Source organism: Natrix helvetica, assembly GCF_964273705.1.
Source record: "Natrix helvetica genome assembly, chromosome: 1".
Taxonomy (NCBI): Eukaryota; Metazoa; Chordata; class Lepidosauria; order Squamata; family Natricidae; genus Natrix; species Natrix helvetica.
Genome location: NC_138548.1, coordinates 154,931,902 through 154,953,564, shown reverse-complemented (window position 1 = coordinate 154,953,564; position 21,663 = coordinate 154,931,902). Strand labels below are relative to the sequence as shown.

Here is a 21,663-nt window from a genome sequence, read left to right as displayed (position 1 = left end):
ATCAGCTGGGACTCAGGAGGCAGTGAATAGATGGGGGCGGGGCCAGCCAGAGGTGGTATTTGCCGGTTCTCTGAACTACTCAAAATTTCCACTACAGGTTCTCCAGAATCTGTTAAAACTGGCTGAATACCACCTCTGATGCTCACCAATTTAAAGTCCTTTAAAAATGATCCAGACAACATTAACGAAGGATCTAGTAATCAATGGCCACTAATTATGAAGATTATTATGTAACATCCAGCATTAGAGGAAGTATGCTGAGGACAGGAGAAGAAGCAATGGGTGAAAACGTATCAAGGAGAGAACCAACCTAGAACTAAGGAGAATTTTTCTGACAGTGAGAACAATTAACCAGAGGGATGGCTTAAATCCAGAAGTTGTGGGTGCTTCATCATTGGAGGTTTTTAAGAAGAAACTAGGCAATCATTTGTCTCCTGCTGTTATTTTGTATTCTATAGTCTGCCTTTTCTGACATTTCCAAATAACAAGAGTGAGAAAGGTATTGTGATCTGACCAGCCCTTCTAAGCAGCATCAGTTGCTGGATAAGATATGTTTGCTATAATCCAGCAGAGCTCTTCTTAACAGCTTCCTGAGATTTTTTTTTAAATAAATATGGTTTGGATTATGTTGCATTGTTCACAGCATTATTAAAATTATTCTTTTATCTGGTTCCCACCACACACTAAGCAACAGTATAGTCCGAGTTTTTTCTTAGCATATGACACGAACCACCAGTTGTGACTTCTAAATTTGTGGCTTGGTATGTAATCTAAATCTGCCAATTGGGGTTTATTGGATAAAACCAAGTTGAACAAGTCATGGTTCCATGCAAATATGTAATATCTGCAATATACGGTACTTGAAAGAAATAACGTCAAAAAGGGCTTCCAGATCTGGGATGCAAACATCCAGGTGACCACAGATGATAGTCATGAGTTATTCCAAGAAGTCAAGGAGAAAAGAATAGAAATTACAAAGTGAAACTTGGTGTAGAAGAATAGAATAAATGAAGGATGGAAATACAGGTAATAGCAATAGCACTTAGACTTATATACCGCTTCACAGTGCTTTTACAGCTCTAAGCGGTTTACAGTGTCAGTATATTGCCCCCAACAATCTGGGTCCTCTTCCTCACTTATGGACCACAACTGGGACTGGCTCCTCCACTGCTAAGTGACACGGTTGTAAAGTGAAACCTCATGTGACCATGCCCAACTTACAATATCAAGTTCAACCATGGTTGTGAAACAAAGCACCATGACATCACATTGACCATAGCTTGGCACTTCTTGCTAGCTTCTTTGCTTATTGGAAGCCAGTGAAGGTCACAAAGGACAATTGCATATAGGAGGGATGCTGTGATATCATAAGCACATGCTGGTTATCTAGTGCCCAAACTGCAATCACATGACAGTGGGGATCAGAGATGGGTTGCTACTGGTTTGGCCCAGTTCGGCCAAACCGGTAGTGGTATTTTGGCTTGGGTCGCAGAACCAGGACCAGGACCCGCCGCCGAACCAGTTCCCCAGTCGCTGCTGCCATTGCCGGCATTTTGTTTAGTAGTGCGTGCACTCCTCAGTTCACTGTAAATTGTTCTGCGCATGCGCGAAGAACAATTCACATTAAACTGCACACATGTGCACGAAGCGAACTGGTAGTAAAAATGGGAGCAACCCACCTCTGGTGGGGATGCTGCAATAACTGCAACCGCACAACAATAACTGTTGTAAATCTTCTTCTTTTTTAGCACGGTTGTAACTTCAAACTGTCACTGAACATGCAATCAGCAAGTGAGGTCTGTCTCTAAAAAGATTAGGACCAAGTGGGTTGTGAGAATAAAGAACAGCAATCTATGCCCTACCAAAACTCTTCTGCCTGTCTGTAACCTTCAATTAGGTGAAATTGGTAGATAAATAGGGGAATAGTGATTGAACCAAGGTAATTCTGTATGGGCTGACATACAGAATGCCATGGCTCCTGTGGAATGAAATTTGGGGAAGTTATGGCTGCTTCGACGTCACTTCACCTTCCGGCTACACCATAGGTGGGTTGCTCCTGGTTTTGCCTGGTTTGGCCAAACCAGTAGTGGAATTCAGGCCTGGGTTGCAGAACCGGCAGCGACCCAGGTCTGCCACGCCCCCGAACCAGTTCCCTCACCGCCACTGGGCTGTCGCCATTTTGGTTTTTAGTGACTGTGCATGCGCAGTTCACTGTAAATTGTTCTACACATGCACAAAGAACAATTTACATCAAACAGCGCACGTCCGCGTTGCACGCAGGTTGCAAACTGGTAGTAAAACCGGCAGCAACCCACTCCTGGGCTATACTTCCTAGAAACATACAGGTTGCATGGCACAAAGAAAGATGGGAAGCTGATATGCCAGCCTCCTTTCCTACTTTTTTGGGGATGCCTACACCCACTCGGCTGGGGCAAGGCCTGACAGGTGAGAAGCAAGGGGTTGCTTTGAACAGAGGTCAAAAGATGAACCCTCTTAATAACAGTGGGTGTCAAGAGAAGGATGAGAGAGCGATTGAGATGCCTGCTTGTAAGGTAGGGCTGGCTGGGATGTGCCGGCGGTCAATGGTGAATCCTCTTCTTTCCTGGAGGGAGGGGGCTCTTAGGGAGACATGGGGATGGGAAGAAGGGATAAAGTTTTCCTCGTGCTCCACAGCTGCCTTCGTTCCATCTCCCTTCAACAGTGACAGGCAGTTTCATTGCTCAGCCTAAGAGGAGGAGGAGGAGGAGGAGGAGGAGGAGGAGGAGGAGGAGGAGGAGGGATTTCCAATGCTTCCTGCCAGCTGCCCATAAGCTCTGTCAATGGGGAAGCTTGTAGGAAGATGGAAGTTCCTCAAGGTCGCACTCCTTGTTTGCTCCCTTCCCACTTATTCTGTTCCTCTGTTTAAGTAAGGAAATATCTCAGGAAAGATGGCCTAGTGCAGGGGTGTCAAAATTTCATTTCAAACACAATTGTGTTTGACCTTAAGAGGGGCCAGGGGGGCATGGCTGGGTGGGCATGGCCAGCTCAATAACACTTGTATTGGGGGCGCCTATGGTGGCCCGAGAGCTCTGCCAGCGAAAACAGGCTCCCAAGCTCCGTTTTCAGCTGCGACGGCCTCCTGCCAGTGAACATGGAGTTCGGGAGGACCACATGCAGCTCTCCTGAGTTGTTTTCGCTGGCAGAGGCACCGCGGGTTGGTCCTTCACTGTTTCCAAGGCAACCCCATGGGCCAGATCTGGCCCCCAGGCCTTGAGTTTGACACCTCTGACCTAGCGAGTCACAGGTTTTCTAATAGCATATAAAATGGAGAACAAGAGTCACAGCTACAAAGTAGTGTTATCTTCGGGGTAGAATGAAGAACATATCAGAAAGTATAAGAAAGTCTGAAGGATTTTGGCACGGCAATAAAATAGCTAACTAACGGGAAGCAGAGCATTTGGAATGGTATTGCTGTAATCTGTATCTGTAAGGGACAGGTTAGGAGAGAGGAGATAATGGTCAGGTTGAAGAATGTGGACAGAACAACAGTGATGAGGAACCAGAAGATCAAGTCTTGGAAATGTGAAAATAAAAAGGATGGACAGAATAAGGATCGAAGGTCTGGGCATAAATAGTATAACCGAGAAAAGATAAGAGAAATAGGTTACTTAGGATAGATAAGTGCAAGTAATTAGAAACAAGGTATAAGAAACAGGAAATGTACAATAAATGAAAGAACATAAAACTGTTCAGACTAAGGAAAAAAGTTTATTTTTGTAGTGCACTTTGATACTAAGCTCTCATTTCTTCAATGATCATCGCGCAGTGTGTCTCATCCAAATCTCTACCATCCTAAAATCTATAACAGCTGTGAGAAGTTTTATATCCAAATATATTTTATTCTTTATACTGTTTCCATCTTCCCCTTAAAATATTTTACAGACTCCACAATGGTCTGAGAATCAGTGTCTCCACTAGATAATTAACAGTCAGGGTGAAACTAAGTGAATCAACCAACATTAGCAAACTTCCTCAAACAACTTACCAAGACCTCATCCACATGTCAAAGGATAAGGTCGACAAACACAGAATTAATTAAATTAGGTCTCCCAGAGGAACTGCATGTTCACAAGAATAAACACACACACACACACACATCTCAAATGTCACTCTAGAATCAGCACATGACACTCTGGACAAGCTCCCCCTATAAACATTTACTGCTGTGGCCCATTTCTCTGCAGCCTGCCCCTAAATGCAAACTGGTTACCTTTTAGGAATAGATATTTCTTCTTTCCTCACAGCTATCTAGATCTCATATTTATTTATTCTTGCACAGCCCCGGATTAAGTTGGAACCCCAATTTATTCTTCCGACACAGGACTCTACAAATTCAGTTGCAACTCGATGGATCAGGTCCACTGCATTTTATTTTTTCCCTTTTGGGGGTGCTCAGGACAAGTCCATCTCCCTATGTTTCCTCTCCCCATACTCCATTGGCTGAATTGTGCTGTGTGTGAAATGCATGGAAAACTGGGCTTGCGTGAATCAACTGGATTTGTTCCAGATGTAATTTTGGTTGGGTTCAAAGATGGCATAGTGCGACCTGAATTTCAAAGGCAAAAATATTCAAATAGGATCAAAATTCAATAGGGGAAAAAAACCATAATCCGTAGACCATAATAGGGAAGCATCAAAACATCTACAGCTGCTTCCTTTAAAAAAAAAACACAGGATGGGATGAAAATAGCAAGGGACGTTTAGTTCTTCCAGGTTTTACTGCAATTTTTTTCTGAAAACATTATCCTTATAAAGGGATTCTCCTTTTCTAAGGGAGAAATGGGAGGAGGGAGGAAAGGACAGCAGAACTATCTCCAAATTATCTAGCAAATATCCTCTGGAGAAGTGGTCCAGAAAAAAATACCAAAAAAAAAGAGTCCTACTTCAATTTAAAATGAAAACCTTTGAAAACAGTATAAAAAGTAAGATCTTCACTCCTCTGCTTTTACTGTCATGTGACAATCACATGACTTACCCCTATGAGCCCTGGTGGTGCAGTGGTTAGAATGCAGTATTGCAGGCTAATTCTGCTGACTGCCAATTGCTAGCAGTTCAGCAGAGTCTCCCCGACTGAAGGCTGACTCAACCTTCCGTCATTCTGAAGTTGGTAAAATGAGGACCCCGATTGTTGGGGACAATATGTTGAGTATGTAAACCTCTTAGAGAGGCCTGTAAAAGCATTGTGAAGCAGTGTATAAGTCTAAGTGCTATTGCTGTTGCTATTATGCTGTATTACAACTGTTCGATCCAGTGAATGGATGAGACAGACTCAGGCTTCAGTGACAAACAGCAGCTCTTTATTAGACAATTATTTACAGATCCAGCACTTGCCTGTCAGACAGCTAGCCCTTTTATAGGGAGCTGTCAGACGGCTCAGCCAATCGGCTTTGAGTATTTCCCCATCGGAATGGAGGACCTTGGTGGAGCCTATTTCTTTACTGTCAATATGTAACAACAACTTTGCTGCCTCTAAACTCTGAGGAGCTTTTTTGTGGGGGAGGGCTGGTGGGGAGGACAGGAAACTTGACATAAATGGTTGCCAAGCTTGACCTGTCTAAGGAAAGACCTTCTCATTGGCAAGTCTTAGCTTCTCCTGGATATGCCCCAGTTATGCTAGGGTTGTACCTGGCTGGCAATTCTCATTAAGGTACAAAAAGTGGTAAAACAAGCTGGGTGCAGTGAAATACAAACAGACCAGAGAGAAAGAAGCCACTATTATGTGTACAGTATGCAAAAAATCTCATCAACAGCCAAGGGCCAACACTGGGATTCATGCTCAGTCTTATGGTCTTGAATAAAAAAGTAGCAGCTCATCCCCATCTTTTCCATGCTTTGAATGGCCTATCTGCAGGTGTGGGAGTTCAGGGCAGTTATCCCCAATGGTCCCACTTATAACCTTGCTGGAGTGCGGAGCGGGGGGGGGGGGGAGGTATCTCAGTGGCTTCCTAATAAAAGCAATTTATTCAGCTTTCCAACTTTCTGCTTTAGCCCCTTAAGGGATGATCTGAGATTATACAACATGGCCCAAGGCACTCTTGCTGACATGCAAGTGAGGGAGAAAGAGTGGAAAGTGGAAAGGATTGAAGGAGAAATGATGCTTGTCGGTTAAACCAAGGCCAGAAACGATGATCCTTGAGCCCCAGCATTGATCTTTTTACTTTTTTTCTGGTTCTTCCTCTGACATACATTAAAGAACAAAGAGTATGCTGGAATGGTCAGATATACCGTTTACTATTAAGAGGAGTTCCCCGGATTCCCCCATAAGGTACTTACACTGATGGAGAGCACTGGGCCCACCTTATACATGGAGTAACGATCGGTCCCAGCACAAATATCTTTCAAGTCGTCGTCCTCTCCTTTGTGTCCAAGTTCTTTCTGCATGAACTGAGCAAAAGCTTTCATTCGGTTGGGGCTTCCTCCCACACAGACAAACTGCAAAAGGATGATAAGGGTATGTCTAGTTTAATAGAAAGAAGGACTGAGAGGGGAGACGTGATAGCAGTGTTCCAATATCTCGGGTTGCCACAAAGAAGAGGGAGTCAAACTATTTTCCAAGGCACCTGAGGGTAGAACAAGAAGCAATGGGTGGAAACTAATCAAGGAAAGAAGCAACTTAGAACTGAGGAGAAATTTCCTGACAGTTAGAACAATTAATCAGTGGAACAGCTTGCCTCCAGAAGTTGTGAATGCCCCAACACTGGAAGTCTTTAAGAAGATGTTGGATAGCCATTTGCCTGAAACGGTATAGGGTTTCCTGCCTAGGCAGGGGGTTGGACTAGAAGGCCTCCAAGGTCCCTTCCAACTCTACTATTGTATTGTAAGGGTATCAGCCATAGCAGGGGTCGGCAACCTTAAACACTCAAAGAGCTACAAAGGTCCTAACCGGAAGCCCCCCATTCAATTCTGGAGCCGACCGGAAATCCGGTTTCCTCACCATAGAGTCTCCTCATAGCGCAATGTCCTTTTTCCTCTACCTGTCCTAACAAAAGCCCTATCAATTGTGGAGCTGACCGGAAAATCCGCCCCTTGCCATAGAGTCTCCTCCTGGAGGAGTCCCCCACCTCCCAAACCGGAAGCGCCACTCAAAATTGTGGTGCTGACTGGCGACAGAGAGCCGCAGCAGAGGGATGAAAGAGCCACATGCGGCTCCAGAGCCGCGGGTTGCTGACCCGTGAGCCACAGCAACAACAACTCTGCATCTACTGCTGCTAAGCTGTCAGAATGGTTTTGTGCAATTTTTATATCCAAAAGGGGATCCAGATTCAAAGCATGAATTAAAAGATGGTCCTGGCCTTCTTGAGCCGTAATGGGGATACAAGAGGTTCTCATTGATCAGGATCTGATCAGGATAATCCCATGGAATTTAGTCATTGTGCAATTTAAGAAGCAGAATATAACAACTTGGTTTTATTTTTGTCATGATAGCGGAAGACTTAAATCAGGGATGAGCAATTTGGGGGAGGGTGAACATTCTTTATTTTCTAAAACAGTGTTTTTGGCTGAAGTACTGGTCCCAAATGGCTGGTTTTACATTTTCAACCAGAGATTCAATGTACAGATTTTAAAACTAATGTAGTTTTTAAAATCCCTCCTTTATTTTTAGAAATAACTCAAAGCGGCAAATATACCTGATGCTCCTTCTTCCTCTTCTTTTCCCATAACCACAACCCCGTGAAGTGGCTGGGCTGAAAGAGAGTGACTGGCCCAAGATCACCCAGCCGGTTTTCCTGCCTTTGGCAGGACTAGAACTCACAGTCTCCTTTTTTCTAGCCTGGTGTCTTAACCACTAGGCCAAACTGGCCATGCAAAGTAATCCTATAGCTAATCAATACAGTTCTGATTATTGTATACCACCTAGAGTTGCTTCTGTGGGATGGGTAACCATATAAATGTGTTTAATGAATAATAAATACATTTTATAACTGAGTTTCTGCAATGTAATCATTGAAGCATTGTGGAACACTGCCAAAACAGGTCTGGGAAACAATGGGTCATTAGGTAGCTGCCCAGGCTGTGTCCCACTGAACTTTGCTATAAGAAATGCACAATTTCTGTGGAAAGGGGCCCTTCTATATGCTTCACCAGTTGCGAAGGTCTAGTAATCTAATACCCATGACATAAATAAAATTGAAATGTTTCCTCTCCTGCAAGAATATCCAATGAAGTGAAACAGGAATGGGGATGATGTTATGTCCTGCATATTATTTGATTCAGTAAAAGGGGGTGGAGGGAGAAGAAAGAAAAGAGATGCAGGGCTATAGTTTTAGATATCACCTATATATCTCCTTCTACATGGACTACATTGTGCCTCAATTGTGCGATGTCTGCATTTTAGATCTGAATTTTGTCCCCGGTCCAAATGCCTAATTTGAAGCGACTGTAATTTTCAGATGAAAATAAACCCAGCAAAATAAGCAAGCATGGCACATAAACTGCTAGTAGTTATTTATGCTAGAAACAAAGTTGAACCAGATGCTGAATTGGTGTGTGGTCTGCTCTATTATTTCAAGGAGGGGTGCAAAATTCTGTACGTGCGGTCAGAAATTGCAAGTATAATGGGTGTGGAATTCCAGGGGGGTGGGGTGGGAATCAAAAATCACTTCTGAATTGAGAGGATAACTACTCAACACGTCTCTGTTTGCTGCCCCACATAGCTACTGTGGTCTTAAATGACATTTGATCTAAATGGCTGACATTTCTATACTGTTTTGCACAACTTTATAGCAATAGCACTTAGATTTATATACCGCTTCATAGCGCATTTACAGCTCTTTCTAAGGGTTTTACAGAGTCAGCCCAGCCAATCTGGATCTCATTTTACCCAGATCGGAAGGATGGAAGGCGGAGTCAACCTTGAGCCGGGTGCGCCATCGTAGCTCCTGCAACTCCTACAACTTTGTAGCCCCAGAAAATACTGTAGGTTCAAATCCTATGCATTTCCTCAGGAGAAAATAAGCCCATCTCAGATTGTGCTCCAAATGTGTCAAATAATCAATTAAAAATTTATCTGAATGCTTCCATTAAAATCAATGGGGATTTTAAATACTTAGCTTGGGTTCCACATATTTTCCAGAAATAAATTAAAGGAATTCATTGGGCTTTTTCTTACACAGCACAAATAAGGATTTCAGAAGAAAGGCCATTCTACTTTATTTAAAATAAGATTTACTGAAAGTTTTACAGAGAACATAAAAATTAATGCAGGCTAATAAAGAGTAAAAGCAGTGTAGAAAGAAATAAAGAGGAAATAAAAAGACAAGATTAGAGAAAAAGAATAAAAAGAAATAGAAAGCAGCAGCGTCCAATTTCATTTGCAGCAAATATAAGTGCTAATAAAAAATATCTCTTACTCTACAATTACAAAAGAAAGTCAACACTTTGCTATTAGGCATTTTTATAATCATAAACGCCACAAATCATAAATGCATTTTTTTCTGTTTTATGCAAAAACTCTATACAGGGTTTTCCATTCAGTCGTAAGTGTAGATGCTGTTTTTTCTCTGATCAAAGAGTTAATTTAGCAGTCACTGAGGATCAAGGCAAATTTCCAACTGGGATTCAGTTGTTGGAGACCTTTGGATAACAGTCATATGCATAATGTTTCCTCAATTTAAAGGACTATTTAGGGGAAACACATCAGCTATGCAAAATTCTTGTTAGTATTAAATTTATGCAATTAACATAATTTTATGCCATTGACATCAATTTGCATAGTTTGTGTTAGGGCAGTTGTCCAGATGGTTCTTAAAAACAATATTTATTATTTTGTGTATATGGGGGAGGGGGAGTCTAAATACAAATTTAATTCATTATACCCAAAATTGTAGTTCAGAGAATTGAGATTAAACTGCAAAAGTTAAAAAAATTAGGGCTATCAGATTTGGGTCTCAAAAATCTGGATGACTACAAGATGGCAGCAAAAACAGAATTTTGTGTATCTCTTTGCTGCATGTAGGGTATTCGCTCTAGATCTGTTAATCCTAGCAGAGACAGAACCTGTGCCGTGTGTAGGTTCAGTTCTTAACATATCTGGTTAAAAAGATTAGATATAGAAGCAATTTATCATGATTAATAAGAACGTATTCTTTTATATTTTAGAATATCACTTCCTAAAGTAGGTTCACTTTCATTAAACTTGGTCTAGTTTAATGAAAAGAAGGACAAGGGGACACATGATAGCAGTCTTCCAATATCTCAGGGGCTGCCACAAAAAAGAGGGCGTCAAGCTATTCTCCAAAGCACCTGAGGGCAGGACAAGAAGCAATGGGTGGGAACTATCATATTTTTCGAAGTATAAGACGCACCGGAGTATAAGATGCACCAAGATTTTGAAGAGGCAAATTAAAAAAATAAAGTTTTTGCACTCTGCAGACCTCCCAGAAATGGCCCGTTTTTCGTGAAAACAGGCCCGTTTCTTTCCCCCCCAAAAGGCATGCATAGCCTTTAGGAGGCCTGTAGAGTGCTCTTAGGAGGTGGGGGGGGGGAAATAAGCAAAAAATGACCTCATTTCTGCCCTCCCCAGCCCCCAGGAGCATTCTGGAAGCCTCCTAAAGGCTATGCACGGCCATTTTGGTGGAGGGGGCGAGGTTTCAGGAGGCAAAAAATGGTGTATTCAGTGTATAAGACGCACCCAGATTTTCACCTCTTTTTTGAGGAAAAAGGTGCGTCTTATACTCTGAAAAATATGGTAATCAAGGAGAGAAGCAACTTAGAACTGAGGAGAAATTTCCTGCCAGTTATAACAATTAATCAGTGGAACGACTTGCCTCCAGAGGTTGTGAATGCTCTAACACTGGAAGTTTTTAAGAAGATGTTGGATAACCATTTGTTGGAAGCGGTGTAGAGTTTCCTGCCTAAGCAGGAGGCTGGAGTAGAAGGCCTCCAAGGTCCCTTCCAACTGTTATTCTATTCTATTCTATTCTATTCTATTCTGTTCTGTTCTGTTCTATTCTATTCTATTCTATTCTATTCTATTCTAAACACTCATTATTTCTCTTGTTTGGGAATTCTGTTCCTTTTCTAATGTGAACCAGTATCAGATTTGGAGCCCAGAGTCTGTTGCTGAGAGTTTTCCACGAGACTGAACACACTTCACAATACAGTTGGTGTTTGTTTATCTGAAAATATCCCTAAGCAGCTTTGGAAGTGGCGTCAACAGAAATCAGGCTCTTCTCCTTTAGCAAGAGAAATGGGAAATGATGCCACCCATGACTCAAATTCCACCAAGTATTGTTTTGGAACTGGAGCCAGAGAAAGTACCCTAAGGAAGAATTTAGCCTATCAAACTGGCTTTGTTTTCTCAATCTCCTTCTTCACCAAGAAGAGAAGGGTAATAGCCCATAACTGTAGCTGCAGCATACTTTTTGAGTCACTTTGCCGAATAGCACAGACTCTATTCGCCTAGGACCTTTAGCTCATCACGGAAACTTGTCTGCAGCTTTTGGTAACAAAAGGGAAAAAAAGAGCAGCAAGAGCAGAATGCAACATGTTTAGAAAAGTCGTCATTGTTTTGTCTTGATATTACCTTTATGTCACCAAACATGGCTGGCAGGTTGTGCGTTTTGGTTCCTAAATCTAAGTGGTAAAGGACGTCTTCCTCCATTAAGTCCAAGTGAGGGTTCTTAACATAAACAGATCCGTTCCTAGGAAAGAAACATAAAAAAGAGAAGAAGGAGGCTGTCAGTGACCGCAGAGAGGGGAAATTGCAAGGTGAAAGTTGGCGAGCCAGGAATTCAGGCGAAGGTGTAGATTGCCTGTTTATCTATTAATAATGCTGAGGTAAGCGAGAGAGAGAAAGAACTGGGGCCAAACAGGCTTTTTTCCCCAGATGATAAGTTTTTAGTATAGTAAACGTGTCGTTATATTGCCCACTTGGTATGCTGATTGCAAACTCTTCCCTGGAGGTTGAAGTTCGCGGTCTTCTGCAGCAATATATTTTATATTCAGGAAATGGCAACCCCCACCACACCCGCTCCTTTCACTCCACTGGCGTCTTGTATTTGCCTTCTGAAATGACTTTGTGTGACTGTTCATAGACACATTCCTTATGGTTTGTGAAGTCATTAATCATGTTCACATTGCCATTTAGTTCTGTGATCTCCTTTATTCTTTTGTCTTCACAATATCACCAGTGGTTGAATTCTCTTGTAGTGCTCAGAAAGAACAGAATAGCTCCTGTGAGATCAAACCAAGCCTTTGTTTGTACTAAAGGGCCCCACAAGGCATAGGACTGCAAAGGACATTCAGCCACTCCATGTGTAAGCAGTCTCATACTCACATTGTGTTTCTCACATCCTCTCAATCGGAGACCTCATAAACCTGTGATGGCGAACCTATGGCACACGTGCCACAGGTGGCACACAGAGCCATATTTGTCGGCACATGAGCTGTTAGCTCCGGGGCGATTTTCAGCCTTCCGGAGGACTGGGGGAGGCCATTTTTGCCTTCCCCAGGCTTCAGGAAAGCCTCCGGAGCCTGGGGAGGCCCACCCCATAGTGGGATCATACACGCATGTGCGGGGGTCACACATACATATGCAGGTGGGTTGGGCGCATTGAATTGTGGGTGTGGGCATGCCCGTGTAATAGCGCACATACAATTTTGGCATGCCTTTACAAAAAGGTTTGCCACCACTGTCATAAACAAAGCATGAAGGTGCCATCCTTCTTCAGGTGCTGACCACCAGCAGCTATGATTTAGGGTATGCTGTCTCTCAACACTGCTATTTGCTATTTGCACTGCTATTTGCTTTTTTTTTTTTTTTACAGTTCCATATCCTGCCAGGAAACTCAATATTTTTGGAAACTCAATCTATTGGGGGGGGGGGGGAGGTAAAATTCCTGGTTAAGCTAGGTTCTTGATGGTTACATGAACACATCCCTATATTTTTAGGGTAAGAATATAGAAGTGTTTTGCCTTCTTCCAGAATTTGTTTCCCATTTTCTTAATCCAGTTTACTGTGGGATTCCTAGTGATGAATTATCCAAGTACTAATCAGGTCTGATTTTATTTAGGTTTTTTTTTATATTACCCAAGTACCACCGCATTTTATTAGCTGGAATTACCCCTAAGACACATGAGCTCCCATTTTACTGGCTAGCACTAGCAATGACACTTAGGCTTGTATACCACTTCACAGGGCTTTTACAGTCCTCTCTAAGCGGTTTTACAGAGTCAACCTATTGCCCCCAACAATCTGGGTCCTTATTTTACCCACCTTGGAAGGCTGGAAGGCTGAGTCAACCTTGAACCCTGTCAGGACTGAACTTAGATGTTTCCGAGTTGATGCTGAACAGCCTATCTTAGAGCTACATTAATTAAATTATTCTTTAAGCTATTCAAAAGATGACAAATTGCATTTTTAGGAATATAGTTCAGCCTCACATTAAACTCCTTAATATTTCTTCCCTACATATCAGTGGTGGGATTCAATTTTTTTACTACCAGTTCTGTGGGCATGGCTTGGCAGGTGGGCGTGGCTTGGCAGGCTTGGCAGGGGAAGGTTACTGAAGATTCCCCATTTCCTCCTGATCAGGGAGGCAGAGAATAGATGGAGGTGGGGTCAGTCAGAGGTGGGATTTACCAGTTTTCCGAACTACTCAAAATTTCCGCTACCGGTTCTCCAGAACTGCTCAGAACCTGCTGAATATCACCTCTGCTACATACTGTATGTAATGATTTGAAATAATGCTATAACTGGACATAATGAGATCCTTAAAGATTCTTCAAATTTCTTGTAAACACACACACACAAACCACATACACACTTCCATTCCTTTTTAATAAGTCTTCCAGAGGTCTACTAAAATATGAGATAGTATTTTCTGATTAAATTCCTTTTTTTTAAAGGAAACCATATTGAAGAAAAATAAAAGGGAATGCTTAGTTTAATGAGGAGACAAATGGAAGACAGAAGGATTACTCCTTCTGTAGAGAGAAAGCCAACAAAGGTTTAAAATAAAAAAGAAGTTGCTCAAGAGTCAGAAGCAATAAGACAAAGGAGAAATAAAGACAAAACATATCTAAAAGACTAAGATACAACAACATAACTAAGGGATAAGAAATAAAGACAGAATTCATGAGCCTAGAGACCCATGAACAATTCTATCACTTTTTAGCTTCTTATTCTTAGTTACTATATATTCTAATTCTTTTATTTTGATTTTGTAAGCTGCCCAGAGCCCAGTCAGGTTCAGAGGGTCAAATAAATTTCATAAATAAAATAATAAATGAGGGTTTTCCCCCACCCACCCAATCCTGTGTTCCCAGCTGACATGCCTGCTAGCACATCAGGGCTGGCAGAGTCAAAGAGGTCATGAGCAGCCAGCTTGATCTGGATCAGAATCAAGAAAGTGCAAACCCACCAGATGTGACATTTGTTTGAAGGTCGGTTGTGACCGAGCATCCTTGCCAAAGAAGGACTTTAATTGTGTTATGTAGGTATTAAACTTATATACTATTTTATTAAAGGCGCTTCATGGCCAGTGGGGGGGATTCAAAATTTTTTACTACCAGTTCTGTGGGCATGGCATGACTTGGTGGGTGTGGCAGGGGAAGGATACTGCAAAATGCCCATTCCCACCCTACTCCAGGGGGAGGATACTGTAAAATCTCAATTTCCACCCCACCCCACTAACCTGCTTTCCAGCTCCGTTCTCCTATGCAAGGCAACAGAAGACCCAGCCAATCAGCTGGGACATCGATCAGCTGGGATTCAGGAAGCAGTGAATAGATGGGGGCAGAGTCGCCCAGAGGTGATATTTGCCGGTTCTCCGAACTAGTCAAAATCTCTGCTACTGGTTCACCAGAACTGGCTGAATACCACCTCTGGCTTCACCCCTTTACAAATACTGTTTAGGATGAATCAATGAGACACTGAACAAGCCTCTGGACACTGAGGACCTTGAATTCACTATTTTTCTAATCTAGTACAAACTAATTCTTATAGGTGTAGAATTGTATAGCTGTTGTTTTAATGATTGTAATAAAGCAAACTACCATTTTATTTTGATCTGAAAGCAAGAGTTGTATGGTCTGTTCATATGTAATAGAAGGGTCTTGGGGCTTACAGGTTGGTAAAAGGTACCTCTTGGAACCCTCTGCTGGGTGGAGGTTTTAATAGCAGGCTGAATGACATTAAATTCATTAGGAGTTGGAAAAGATTCTATTTGGCAAATTGGGGGAATTCAGCTCACAAATCCAGGACTGGCTCCAATATTATATCTGAGATTATGCAATTTCATGGAGGCACAATTGATATTTTTTTAAAAAAAACTCATTAACTTGCATCCCTGAATAATTTCCCTTTTTTTCTAATGGCCATATTGCATGGAGGGCATCCAACAAAAATCTGAAGTGATTAATATTTCTTCAATACTACCTACTGGCAGACTTACCATTTTTAACTTCTTATATTATATAGCATTTATTATTGTCTTACGTCATTTTTCTTGGACACTAGTATCTATAGCTGTGATGGTGAACCTATGGCACATGTGGCAGAGGTGGCATGCAGAGTCCTCTCTGTGGGCATGCATGCCACCACCAGCTGATCTTCTGGGTTCTGTTTTGTGCATGCGCACCGACCAACTGCTCTCTTCCAGGCTCCATCGCGTGCATGGATGCTGGCCAGCTGGTCTCCACGTGAAGACCATCTGGCCGGAGCACATGTGCGTGCCAGAAACCAGAAGAGTAGCTGGCCGCCACGCGCATGCACACCAGCCAGCTGCTCTCTTCCGTGTTTCAGCACTCCGGTGCACGCATGCTCCAGTGTTGGGTCTCGGTGCCGAAAAGGTTAACCATCACTGATCTATAGCATTCCTTTCAATTCCATCTTTTAACAGATCATTATCCTTCCCGTACAAATCTCTCTCTTTCTAGGATTCTTTTTCATCTCACATCACTTGAAATGTTTTTTCCATGTCCTGGCTTCTGCAAAGGGAGAAAATATCCATGCAATTGGTAAGCAAAGTACAGGCATGAAGTGGGTACTTGGGGTGAGGCTTGCAAGAATGACAGGGAAGCTGACAAAAAATGAACCAGAGGCCTGGCTAGGAATAGTAATAGCAACAGCACTTAGAGTTATAAACCATCCCATAGTGCTTCACAGCCCTCTCTGAGCCATTTAAAGCATATTGCCCACAATAATCTGGGTCCTCATTTTACCAACCTCGGAAGGATGGAAGGCTGAGTCAACCTTGAACCTGTCAGGATCGAACTCCTGGCAGTTGGAATGCAAAGTTAACCTATAATACTGCATTCTAACGTCTGTGCCATCATGGCTCATAATATCCCAAAATCAAAATGAAGCAGGAATCAAGAACAGGGAACCACAAAGTCAGATGCCAAAGTTGTTTCCAGCAATGGTCCCTGCACAGTTTACATCTACATCTGACTGTGCACAGGTGAACTCTTCCGGCTCAGCAATTGCTAATAATGGGCAATGGGCTTGCTTATCGAGCTAACATTTTGCCACTTGCCCACAAGGCAAGTTACTTTGCCAGAGTTTGCTCTGTTTCTTGCAGCGTGGCTTTGAGGACGTGACAGTTTTTATTCTTAATTCGATTCTTTCTACTGGAAGATGTTTAGCTCTCTTCACGCAGTTCCAAAACAATTTTTTAACATTTTTATTTATCAAAATGATCACACATTGTTTCTGTCTCTTTCAACGTAAACAGTTCTGTATGTTCCTCCTTTTTTTTTTTTTTTGCAACTGTCTCCTTCCCTATCTCATTCTCAATTTTGGTAAATCATTCTCTTACATGCATTTTTCCTCATTCACTGCTTCTTTTAATGCATTAGCTCTTGAAGTCAGTGTGATTGTGAATTCCCCTTTTCAGTCTTGGACATATTCTTTTTGTACTTTGCTATTCTGTCCTATTTTCTTTTAATAAGTTGTTTTTTTTAGTTGTAAGCCACTCATAGTTGTTTGGGAATTGGGTGGCCTATAAATTAAATTAAGTAAAGCAGCTTCTTTATACTTCCCATTTCTCTTATATTCTAGAACTTAATTCGCTCCAAGCAATTTCCACAGCTTTCCCCCCATTAATGTCCACTTTATATTGATTGTTTTGGGAGAATAATCTAAGTACATTTTCATATAGAACCTTCTCTTCCTATAAACATTCAAATTTTACTCTACTTCCACTTGTTTGCTTTTCTTCAATGGTTGTTTTTCCCATTGCAGCATCCATTCTTGAAAAAAAATATGGCCTATTCCATATTCAGAACCTCAAATTACATTGAATCCTTCACTAATTGCTTCAATTTTTCATCATAATTAAATCAACCATGTTTTATATGTATTCTTGTTATGCATAAATATGAATGAGTTTATGCATAAATGACATGTTTACAATATATTTTTTTCTATTAGATAGTCATCAAATTGTCACCATCTTCATTCATTCATTCTTGAGTCTTCTCTGAATACTCAGTTCATTTTTCTTTCTTTCTGCCTCATTGCTAGCATGAATTTATGTCATTCAGCAGAATAATTTCCCCCTTGGATTGAATTAATTCAGTTTCCCCCAACCCAATTCATCATTGGTTCTTTCATGATCACTATTCACTGGGGCATAATATACAACTATTAGCAATCTGTAGATATTTATTTTCATACCCAGTACATTAATCTAGATGATGCCAATTCATACTTTTGGACAGACATTTTAGTCTTTTTTTTTCACAGTTGTGCCTATACCTATACTTAGTTTTTCTGCCTATATTCTTCTGCTTCACTCTACAAGATTAGATTGTCTTCATTCAGATCTATTATATTGATCTTCTTCCTCATAGACATAGAAGGGATCTATTTTTTTCCTTAATTCAGGTTTTTTACTACCTGAATATTATTTATTATTTCTCTTATGTAAACTGCAGTCTTCGATACAGTATGGCTATCGCCAGATTGGCCCATAGATTTTGACTTCACTCATCTAAGTTGGTTTTGGTCAGTCAAGGTTTTCACATAATGCTTTTTAGTAAGATATAGAAAGTGTAGATTAGGTTATCAGTCTTGTTATAACTAGAGCACATTCATCTTTAAAAATAAAGATAGATATGTGTAAAAAAAACTTCCTGAAGAAATGTAATGGATATGGAAATAGAGTAGTAAGGGTACTTGGGATAATTACCCTTATTCAAATAGTTTAATTGCTTCTTAAATTAAGATAATAAGCCTAAGATTTGGACTATGAAGAAACTATTATAAGTAGGATCCCAAGGATCTGTTTGGGAATTTATATCTTTTGAACAACCTGACACAGTGATCAGGTCTATTGATAATGCCAAAGAATGATAACAAAAGAAACGGGGTGACCACAGTTTCTCAAAATCCCCCCAAATGATAATGAATTTTTAAATTGGTTTCAGTGTAAGTAAATATTGATTGTCATAAGTCACCAATTTACATGCACAATAACTGGAGTTGGGCTAATGATCAGAAAAGTAATTTTAATTATGATAGAGAATTCAATGAAAATGTTAATGCAGTATGTGATAGCTGTAGCAAAAGGTTAATTATACACTAGGAAACATTAGAAAGAGATTCAAAACTTTTTGGGAAGAGTATATTTGAAATTCTACAGTACTAGCAGTTCTTCTCACCATACTGGTAAAGACTCCTTGAGTTTAGCTACTAGTGACTATGTGGACATATCCATGTAGTTTTCTTGATAACAATTTGGGAGAAGTTTGCTATTGCTACATCTGGGATTTTTTTTAAACTTCCCAGTCTAGCCTATAGAAGTGAGTTTTCATTGTGATCTCCTACCCAAGCATTAAGCCCAAATCTTAACAATTTTTGAGATCAGATCTCTTCAGATAGATACTGCCACCTGCTGAAGCTGTAAATATTTAGGGGAACACAAAATGTAGAGAAGATAAAATGTATAGGCAATTATTGTGTTGTACATTCAAATGTATCACTGTATTAATATAAATATCAAATTATTATTTGGTGTGGATCCTTTGAGCAAGTTGCTTGCAAAACATGGCTTAATAAACCTCCAAACCAATGTGAATTTTGTACAAATAGTTTTTGAAGCATACCCGTTGGACATCAATGCTCTACAAGTCATTGTGTAGTCTAATGTTATAAATTGCTTGACTTACTCTTTTTAGCACTACAACCCTTTCCCAGGGGCAGTTCAAATTAAAATGTCATTTAGATTCAATTGTTTCAATCTGTGCTATTAAATCAGTCAATAGATCATTCTGCTCTTTCATTGTAATAGTTGTAATAGTTGAATTACAATTCATCTATTGTATCCCCTGTTAAAATGATAATATAGATATACAGTGATATATTTTTGTTATTAGAAATCTCCTCTTTAGACACTTCTCGTATAATTATTGTAATATTCTCCCTTGTCCTCTTGATTAAAGGTTAAATTTTGCTCTACATTTAAATTAAAATTATATTCAGAAGACTCAAGTTTCTGATTGCATCCTCCTTCCAATTATAATTGCAAATGGAAAGAAATTTAACTTCATAAGAATATAGGCCCTTGTTTCGTTATTAAAAGAAAATTAATACGTTAGGTCTTTTGAAAAAATCAGTAGCAGTTCAGACCACTTGTATGCAGTAAAATTTAAGTGCTTAAGCTGGATTAGAACTACAGAGAGATCAAAGTAATTCACAAAAACATAATGTTGTACTGATAGGAAAGAAGGAATCTTTCAGTTTTGCTTTCTTCCACATTTAAAAAAAAAGTTAAATATTGAGTTCTGTCTAATTGTAAAGAAATGTGCAAATCCTGGAAAGTTTTAATATATAGGAAATAAACAAATGAAATTGCACCCATTACAGAATTTTCTGTGCACCTACTACATAACTATTAAAGAGAAATAGCTTTCGAGAAAAAAAAATCTGTTAGCAACACAGATTCTGCATCACACACAACTGAATATACAAATATTGGTAGTCCTCGATTTACTATCACAAATGAGCCCAAAATTTCTGTTGTTAAGTGAGACATTTGTTAAGTGGTTTTGCCCCATTTTACGACCTTTCTTGTCACTGTTGTTAAGGGCATCACTACAGTTGTTAAGTTGATTGTTAAGTGAATCTGGCTTCCCCATTGACTTTACGTGTCAAAAGTCCGCAAAAGGTGATCCCATGAGCCTGGGACGCTGTAACTGTCATAAATATGAATCAGTTGCCAAGCGTTTGAATTTTGATCATGTGACTATGGGGATGCTGCAACAATCATAAGTGTGAAAAACAGTCATCAGTTACTTTTTTCAGTGCCATTTGTAACTTTAAACAGAAACTACAGGGACTTTTGTAAGTCGTAGACTACTATACTCTCCAAAGCACCTGAGGGTAGAACAAGAAGCAATGGGTGGAAACTAATCAGGGAGAGAAGCAAGTTAGAACTGAGGAGAAATTTCCTGACAGAACAATTAATCAGTGGAACAACTTGCCTCCAGAGGTTGTGAATGCTCCAACACTGGAAGTTTTGAAGAAGATGTTGGATAACCATTTGTCTGAAGTGGTGTAGGATTTCCTGTCTAGGCAGGGGTGGGACTAGAAGACCTTCAAGGTCCCTTCCAACTCTGTTATTCTATTCTATTCTATTCTATTCTATTCTATTCTATTCTATTCTAGGGTAAAATTCCTTTAGAATGAGACAGACATTTTGCCCATCTATATAAACCTTTCAGATCTGCTTTTCCACACATTTGGGTATTTTAAAAAAACAACATTTCCCCTTATAGTAAGTTATGGAAAAAATGCTTTTAAACAAGTTTTTTAAATGAAGGAAATGCTGATGTCCACAGCTGGGTGCTTCTTAGGCACAGCTGTTTAGGGTCAAGGTGTCAAAGGCTTACCTGCTGTGCTTTTCTTTTCCAGTGTTAATATGCTGATTGGAATTGGCTAAAAAGACTGTCATTCCGTCCATCTTTCACAGCCGCCTAGCAAACGTAGAGTCTTTGCAAACCTCAGGAATCACATACAGGATGTGTGTGTGTGTTTTGTACCAGGCTTTGTATCTCAGTATGGTTGTTTTGCTGAAACGACTCGAATCAAAGTCTGTGTTTGCAGCTCAGGGCTCGTGGTGGGGGGGTTTGAACTAAGCTCACCTCCTCCTCAACTGCTTTGCCAAGTTGTATCAAAATTACCCTCAGCTGACCATCTAAGATTGGCTGGTTTTGAAGGTGTGGTACTCCAGCCCCAAACCTTCCCCTAGCTCCCAGTACTGTCTCTGGAGGACACGAAGGCCAGGGCTGCTTAAATCCCATGTTACTCTTTGACCAGAGTTGCATATTTGCATTTTGGCAGCCTTCCTTGTAGGGAGGAAAATGCTACTTGACCCCACAGGTTGTTTTCCTAGCTCCACTGCCTTGTTTTCATATGTGGGTCTCTTACACAACAGAGCCAGCCTGGCTCAGGGGTTCAGGTGCTGGCTTAGAAACCAGGAGTCAGTGAGTTCAGGCCTGCCTTAGGCTGAGTCACTTTGGGCCTGACACCCCCCCCCGCCCCTCAGCCCAACCCACCTCACAGAGTTGTTGTTGTTGTGGAGATAATAGGAAGAAGGAGCATTAGTATGCTTACTGCCTTGAGCCATATATAAAAAAGGTAAATAAAAAGCCAATAATGATGAGAAAAAATACCACAGA

General features: G+C 40.8%; 1 protein-coding gene across 1 annotated transcript in view; it reads right to left on the bottom strand.

Annotated features, from left to right (window-relative positions):
- UPP2 (uridine phosphorylase 2) overlaps positions 1–21,097 on the bottom strand; it is a 54,749-nt gene extending 33,652 nt beyond the window's left edge. The window contains exons 1-3 of the mRNA XM_081936329.1: positions 20,875–21,097; positions 11,564–11,681; positions 6,313–6,471 (exon numbers count right to left, since the gene is read on the bottom strand). Coding sequence (XP_081792455.1) covers positions 6,313–6,471; positions 11,564–11,681; positions 20,875–20,945 — 348 coding nt within the window. The 5' untranslated portion in view covers positions 20,946–21,097. The remainder of the gene's footprint in view (positions 1–6,312; positions 6,472–11,563; positions 11,682–20,874) is intronic.
- Between the last annotated feature and the right edge of the window lie 566 nt (positions 21,098–21,663).